The sequence below is a fragment of the Cyprinodon variegatus genome, unplaced genomic scaffold (assembly GCF_000732505.1).
Source record: "Cyprinodon variegatus isolate N-32 unplaced genomic scaffold, C_variegatus-1.0 Scaffold379, whole genome shotgun sequence".
Classification (NCBI taxonomy): domain Eukaryota; kingdom Metazoa; phylum Chordata; class Actinopteri; order Cyprinodontiformes; family Cyprinodontidae; genus Cyprinodon; species Cyprinodon variegatus.
The window spans coordinates 422,831-431,260 of record NW_015150832.1 but is presented as its reverse complement, the minus strand read 5'-3'; the positions used below and the strand labels follow the sequence as shown (position 1 = coordinate 431,260).

At 40.4% G+C, this 8,430-nt stretch overlaps 1 protein-coding gene across 3 annotated transcripts in view; it reads right to left on the bottom strand.

The window, feature by feature from the left end:
* Window positions 1-197: 197 nt before the first annotated feature.
* Window positions 198-8,430, bottom strand: part of ttll5 (tubulin tyrosine ligase like 5) — a 78,318-nt gene continuing 70,085 nt past the window's right edge. For all 3 annotated transcript variants that reach the window (XM_015386816.1, XM_015386818.1, XM_015386817.1), the window contains 2 exons: window positions 6,973-7,055; window positions 198-1,270 (listed from right to left, as the gene is read on the bottom strand). In XM_015386816.1, the coding sequence (XP_015242302.1) occupies window positions 1,218-1,270; window positions 6,973-7,055 (136 nt within the window). In that variant the 3' untranslated portion in view covers window positions 198-1,217. The remainder of the gene's footprint in view (window positions 1,271-6,972; window positions 7,056-8,430) is intronic.

Below are 8,430 nucleotides of genomic sequence, written 5' to 3'. Positions count from 1 at the left end.
TAGAACTAAATAGGTGCTTTATGACAGGCTGCTGGCAACAAAGTCTCTACCAGACCAAATTGAAAGTGATTCTTCACCAACTTGTAGTTTAGTATGTAATACAACACTGGTTTAATATCTTCAGTTTAAAGGTGAATTCATGGCAGAATGACTCAAGGAAATGAGGGGCTTTAACAGTGTTTAAAAATGGTCAGATACTGACTCTGTACTGTAGAAAGCAGCTAAGGTTGAAACTAATTTAAATAGACCTTTAAAAAACCTGTGAAAATATTAGGGTTATCTAAAGAAGATAGAAAATAAATAAAGGAGGGAGGTGTACTTTTACAATATTGCTCATAAACCTAATATCCTTTTTTTTTGTTGTAGCTTCAATTTAATTGTCAGTCAACTTCCACAAAATATGTGATGTGCAAAAAGAGAATGGATTAATCACATCGAATTTAATCTCTCCACTTAAGAACGTCAACAACTTGTTTACAACATTTACAGCAAAAAAATTACAGGTTAGATTGAGAACTGAGACCGCTGCACTTCAAAATCAAGAGACAAGGCAAAAACCCCTTCAGCTTGTAAGCTTGTATATGAAGGAAGCTATACTTTTACTTGTCCTCAGGCAAAGGTCAGAGCTTTGGCAGCTGTATGGCTTTTAGAATAAGAGGACAGAGTAATGTTGGAAACCACACATGAAAGATTCTTTCATGTTCACCAAGTGCTGCAGTAACGTAAGAAGCTACCTATTCAGTGCTAACAATACTTGTGAAAAAGAAAAATCACCAAAAGTCTCTCATTACCCTTTTCTACATCCAGTTGGGGCTTGGTTGGAGAGATGTAGTTACACAGCCAGAGGTGCACACACCAACAGGTCTTGCAGACCCATCTGCTGAAGGCTATCTGTCAGTGAAACCTTCCTGTGGCTTCGGTGGCATGGAGAGAATGAGAGCGGGCAGCTGCTAGGATGTAGACGGACTGTGGCCAAGGGCGATGAAGCGGTTGGGGGTGTTGGAGTTGGAGCTGTGCAACTAAATCCCGACCTGCGTCAAAGCTTGGCGTTCCTAGCCTTGCATGTCTCTGGCAGCAGAATTAATAGGATGCTGTTCGATGTTAGGCATACTTTAATCTGTTGTCCTTTCCCAGAATATCACTGTGAAATGCCGTTACATGCATAGACACCTGTCAGGCCTGCAGAATAGCAGGACGTGCACAAGATCCTCTTCATGTCATCTGTGGGAGGGCTCCTGGCTCTGGAACAGCTTGCCGTGTGCAGAAAGACCTGGAGAGCAACAAAACAAGGAAGCTACTTTAAATGTCTCTGAAATGCCTCTACAAGTAAAACATTAGTCTAACCAGGAAGATATTTTACAGTTGAGATCATGGTGTTAAATTGTCTGTTTTACTTTTCTATTACTTATGGTTGAGAAGGTTACCAGCTGATCAGTTCAGTAAGTGTACTCAATATTCTTTTTTTTTTTCTTACTGCTTTCATGCTCACAGCGCCTGAAGCCCTCACCTTATCGGCTGGCGCTCAGCCAGATATCCTGCAGGAAACGGCATTCCAAGCAAACTCCAAGCTGCTGTGTTTGTGCTCCCAAACACTAGGTCTTTCATTCCCCTCTCTGCAAATTGTTTGTTTTGGTGCTCTTTTACACTTTGGGGCCTGACTGAGCTGAAAAAGAAAAACATCTCCCTGACTTTGAGTATGAGGATATAACTACTGGAAGTGGGTTCCTTCGGCTCAGCAAATGAAAGAGGGAGATGCAATATTTCCTGTTAAAATCAAAATGACACAAGATAAACTTTCGCTGCCTTTCATGAGTCCTCCAAACCTATAAACCTGCAACATTTTCTCACAGGCCTTGGTGTATTTTTTTCAAACTTTCCTGAATGACCACAAGACAGTCAGTGGTTCTGACAGGAAGGAAATTGATACATATTTCAAAGATATTTAACCAAAAAAACTCTTAACAATTGTGGTATACAAATACATTACCTCCACTTCTTTGTGAAACATCCAAAAGAAAAAACAAAGATTGACCCTCAAGCTGGTAAAAATGTTTAAATGGCAACTTTTAGTTGTGTGTTCCTCAAAGAAATATGGCTTCTTTAAAAAGAGATTTGAAGAAAGGCAAGGGATTTTCTTCTTATACTTTGTCATGCAAAGGGTGCTTGTAAGGGTACATGTCGCAAAGACTGACACTGCCCGACAACCTGGAGACAACATTCCCACAAACATGGTGGTGATAGCAGCATGCTCTGGGGATTCATTTCCTTATCACAGCCACAAAAGCAGGTCAGAGTTGATGATCAGATAGATGGGACTAAACAAAGAGAAAATCTGCAAACAGTTTGCACCTGTTGCAGAGCACAACCACCATAAACATATAGCCAGAGAGACAATAGATTGGTTTAGATCCATGACTCTCAAGGTGTGACAAATGTAGGACTAGTGATTAGGCTGCTCTTTGTGGTATTATCAGGCACACATAACATAAGAAAATAAAAACATCTGTAAAAACTGAAGTGGAAGGCACAAAACCAAGAAGAGGTGCTTCTAGAAACCAAGCTCTGGTCTGATAATGTTCAGTGACCATGTTGACTACTGTTAGCAGCATAAGCAAACAGAATATTTCACTGCTGATACATCCTCATTGAATGTTGTTGTATATTACTGCATGCAGGAAAGCTAAAGAGAAACTAATTATCAGAGGGTCAACTTAGCAATTCCTACAGGCAGTGGTTAATACCTTAAATACCAAGCAGCCATATTGGGTTTGGGAAACTTTCCAGCTTGTAAATTCACTTTTAGTGGCGATTTAAAGAGACTGTTAGAATGGGTGCCATGAACCTCTATCTTCCAACTTTAAAGGTTCAAAGTATTCAGTGAAATGGCAAATTAATCAGATCAAGGAATTATATTCATTTATTTACTTTGTTGGTCCTAGCTGATAATTGAGTATTTTTATTTTTGTTTTGCAAAGATGGATCAGTAAGAATTTGATTGCAGCAAATAAGGGTTATATGAAGGGACACAAACGCTCATCAAACTCACAACTATGTTTGAATCTGCTTATTAAGGGGCATCAGATAAAAGAGACTTAACACATAGGCATAAAACACCTTTACTGATTGTTTAAAACATTGTCCTTTTCACGCATTCTCCTATTTCGCTATGCCCTACTCTGTGTTGGTCTAACACATAAAAGTCCCAACAAAACCAATACTTTTGCAAGGCAGAGTTTTCCCTTAAACCTACTGGAGTATGTTGTATGATGATTCCAGGAGTAAATTGCCTAATACATGTGGGAAGTAGCAAGCCTGCTTTCCCAATGCTCCACACAGACCTACTTTGATAGAGAGAGGCTTAGGCTATTTGTTCTAACACGATCAGACCCCCATTAAAGTGGCACAAATGCTGCATTCATTTCCTTCTCAGGCTTGAGCAATAAATCTCCACACAGTTACCAACAGTAGAGAGCAGAGAACTTCAAGGGAACCTCAAGGGAAGCATTGTAAAACACATGTGGTGGATATAATGTAGTTTTGTAAGCTTTGGTGGGTCCTCATCAGAACCGTGCCCTCGTGTCATGTCTAAAATCAACACAGGGGAGGAGGGGGGAGAAGGAGGGGAGGTTGACGTGAACGAGTCGGAGAAATTTTCAGGGCATAGAGGGAGAGCCGTATGAGCACCGAGAGGCAGAGATTAAAAAGGCGCACAGGAGAGAGATAAAGGGAGAGTGTGATTAACGATGGGTGACAGCTGATCATAGAGAATGTTCTCCATTTGGACTCGCTCTAACTGCCTGTCAGAGTCAATCAGGGGTACTCAGTCATCTTGCTACAAAGGCAGAAAGACCTGATGCACTTCTCTTCTGCACAGAGACTGCGCCCATTCTAACAGCCTTCTTCCCTTTAAATCGCCACCGTGAGTCCCTCTTACACTACATGTTCTCTCTGTGATGAAAAACCAGCAACCACCAATAAGCGTTGCAGATGCATATGCTCACAATGGATTTTCAAAATGTAATTTTCTTAGGAAACATGGAAGGGTTAACCTATATGTCCCTGCTATTATTATGCTTTTTGTAGCTATCTGCAAGCCTGGCATAGTTCAGACTGAATATGTAATCACTCTTCCTGACAGATCTAATAGAGCTCATTCAAACTGTTTGGTTTCCTGGCAAAGTGCCAGACCTTTACGAAAAGTCCACAAGCATGATGAAGTTTAGGTTGAGGTCATTCCAGGAGCTTAATGGCAGCCAGGCGTGTCCTGAAAGCCCTTCTGATGGCATTTAATTGTTATCAAGGTGAAACACCACGTTGTATCCAAGTTTTACCCATCTAGCTTAAATTGAGATAAAGTTGGACGTTATTTTTAGGTAGTTCCATATGGCATCCAAATTCTGCATGCGTTTGTATAACTGGCAGTAAAACTGACCCACAGAGTGATCCTACCATCACCAAGCTTTAAACTGTGTACAGCTTTTTCTCTTCCAAGCATTCATCTTGTCACTACAACAAATTCAATATTCATTAAGTTGTACTCCTTGTATTCTTTTTTTTTTGTTTCCAGAAAATGTGGCTTATTGAGTCACAATTTTGGTGCAGATGCTTCTTTGTATGTCCTTGGTAAAAGTCGTTTTACTGTGGACAGTAACACAGGTGTTCCTGCAGGTCCCTGCTTATGATTGAGTCTTTGTTCATCCTTCTAATATATTCCTAGATCCTGAAAGGGACCGGCCATGGCAGATGTTTGAAACTTGGGCAAAAGTTGCTGTTTTTGATCCAGAAATCAAATCAGCAATGGTTCAGGAATTTAACCATTGGTTGGGTGTTCCAGTGTGTATTTAAGTTTTAATGGATCAACTTGACACTCGGCAATAAAAATAAATAAAAGGCAAAACAATAAATAACATTTCCTGTATTTTCTGTAAGCTATAGAAGCTGAGGCTTTTTTGAAAGAAAGAAAAGACAAACCCTCCCGAACCTGTAAATCCTGAATGATGGAAAAAGTGCATTCAAGAAATTTAGATGCTGCTCCCGAAGGATCCAATTACAGTAATTTATGAGTTTATAAGATGTTTGTTGAGCTCAGCCAGCATTCTTCGCTTGTGGGCAGTGGGAAAAAGGAGAACAAAAAGGAATATTTCACCACAAAGAGACACCAAGTTTTTTTTGGATGCGTTTGTGAGGGGTATGAGAGGGGCACAGAGGGGAAGGGGTGGGGGTTTATGCATGGCTACTGTATATTTCCATTATGGTGATCTCAGGGCAGACAAAATGACATGATGTAAAGGATCTGCTGATACTAATGTATAGCAGATCGTTGGAAAAAACGTATAATCAGACAAACAGATGTGAGCAAACTTCCTGACATCATCATCCCTGCAATGAGGCACAGAGCTGTGTAAATGACTGCACACATGTGAGCTGTGGAACCCACAAAGTCGGCGCAACATTTGCCCTTTGAAAAGAGCAGTAGCTGTGCATGCATGGGAATGGTCAACATGAGGGAATGACCAAGCAGACTGTAAACCTGGATTTTATTTAAATGAAATATAATACCTCTTTACTATTATGCCCACTTATCTTTCCAGAAACATCGGACCTTGAACAAGTGATGCACTTGTAATGAACAACCAAACTTAAAATTTCTATTCAGGGAAGTTTTTTTCTCTTCCCACATTTTAAATCCCCACATTCCAGGATATAAACTGTTTTTCGCATAAATCTTAGGTAGAGGTGGTGATTTACATTTTATTGAATTTCTGGCAAACATTTGGGAATACTGATCCTGCCCTGAAACGCTTCAGAGGGCTTTATATCAGTTCGCCAGTTAAAGGTTTAAAGAGGTATTTCATATTTGTTAAGTGGGTTACTGTTTAAAGGCTTTGATCAGTCTAAGGTTATGCAAGCTTATTGTTGTCAAAGATGGAGAAATGTTTCCTTAAAGGTATAATGGAGGATTTTTCGCTAGTTTTACCTCTCCACTTAAAAAAAGAAAAGGTGCATGCACCGTGAACAGGGTTTGGTACAGGGAGCGGGTGTCTATTAAACGTGTTAGAGAGCAGGCACGAGCCCATTTCTCCTGATGAACGCTCTGTTTAAAAGATGCTGTTCTCATCGCTCATACAAGCTTACAAGGAGATATACAATTTTTCCACTATGTCAGACTCACCGCTGGTAAGTGAAAATGGGGATGAGCACGTAGGATGGCCTTACGTAAACATATCACCAGAATGATTGACAATTGGGAGGACAATTTATTTTGATGATCCATCTGGAAAAAAACATCCTCCACTAAAAGCAGTACGGAGAACAATGGCTGCCCTTGGTTCCATTTTTATTATGGGTGACGTTAAGGTGATTCTGAGAGATGAATCAGATTAACGTGATTAATTCATCCTTCTTCACGATGAAATTAGGACATCTAAGTCTGGACCACTTTAAAGTATAAATATAAGAGAGAAACTTCTATCTAGTTTAGATTTTAAATATGGAATCAGCAATATTTATGAGCTAAACTCAATCAGTGCAAATTTATTTTACCACAAATCTACTGTATGGAAAATAATAAAATCTCCAATACTTCTTAACCATCGAAGTATAAAGCTTTAAAGAATCAGCTGATAATTCAACAGTTTCTTTGACATTTTACAGCATTTGCTGATTCAGGAAATGGGCTTTACAACAGATGTCAATCAAAGTTCACTCTAGTAACTAGGTTACAACTATGTTTCACTGTTAATCTCAACTTAAACAATGCTATACATTGTAACATTGAGTGTCTGAGAAAGAAGGAGTATGATAAAAATATCGAGTTGCGTTTATCAGTTCTCAATGGGGAATGTCCACTGTGTCTGCTGTAATCAGACCCATGACAATGACACTGGGGTAGAGAGGAATAACTTTCCCCAGCTGAGGACTGTGGTAAAATGTAGAGCATATGTTCATGTAGAACTGCAACATCAAACCCACCTGTTTTACCGCAATTGGCCTTGTAGACCACCTGCTGGCCGCTTGATATGGAACCACTGGCTGAACTCTCAGAGGACATCTGCCTGTTAATCAGAAACAGCTCAAGTATGAAAGACTGAAAGTGATTATTCTTAAAAAATATATATATAAATATCCGTAGGACTATTTTCTTCTCCAGTCCTCCAAGGATTCTGTGGAACTAAATGTCAAAACTTAAAATGAATTTCTCTTTGGGATTGTTTGTGGGTGTGTTTGAGCCCTCTGACATGAGCGAAGCGGACTCGGATTGAAATGAAGCTCTTTCTGTGCAGTCGGTGGAGCCTGGTGAGGCTAAGTGTTTACTGAGTGCCTCTCCAGAGCTATTGTGACAAGAAGGAGAGAAATTCCTGCTCCTTGTCCAAAGTGATGCGATTATCACTCCGGCTAGAATACGCTGGCGATTACTGACCGAGTCCGGCTGTAAGAAGAGATTACAAACATAGAGAACGCGTAGAGTAATTTGCAAATCAAGTTGTTTATTTACCTTCCATGGCTTAATGAGCAAGTCTAAAGATTATAGAAAAGAAATTAAATACCTCTTTTCAAATAATTGCACAGTGAGAGCAGTGTTTTCCAGAAGCACACTATTAAAACAGCTACCGAAGCATAAAGCATGAGCAGACACGTCTGTAACCTTATGCATTAAATCTGTTGAGCATTTTTAGGGGGAACAATAAATAAAGCTTAGCTGGCATTAACCTCTCGCCCCATAACAGCAGCATGCCAAAGGAGCATTAATAAGGTAATGAGGGTACACACTGCCTCCTTGTAAGGGGCTGCACAGTTGTTCTTTCATACCATTACACAACCACAAATAGAACTGGCCCACTTTAAGCGTGGCATACCTCGACAGGAAGCAGCCCCTTTCACATCGACAGGGCGAGGAGGGGGATGCTTGACCTCCGGGTCCTTTCACATCACTTTCTTTGTCAACAGTCTCTCACTCTGTCACTTTAAGAGTCAGAGCAGCCAGAAGAGCTGCAGTGGAGAACTGATTCTGAATCTGCAGTGTGTGCACAAACCTCTACTAGAAATTCTAACAGACACAGATCTACGGTTCTTGTGTTCAAGCCAGTAGTATGTCCCTAATGTGATTCCGCCCTGACCAATAGGGGATAAAGTTTAACCATAAACACACGTTTGGAGGCTTCTGTGTGTATGCAGCATTCTATGAAAACAACTACTGCTGCGTCTGATTAATAGGGAGTGAGAGCAGCAGCGAGGCTGACATTAATGGCGCTGGTATAATTGTCACCCTATTAGTAATGCCACACGACAGCGTGGGTTTCCGTAGTTACAGCTGTGACTAACCAAACCCTGCAAACAAAATACCAAACAGGCTCATTTATTTGTGTAACAAATTGCTGCTTTCAAAGCCTTCACTGAAGTCATTCCACTCTGAGTCTTTGCAGCCCTTCA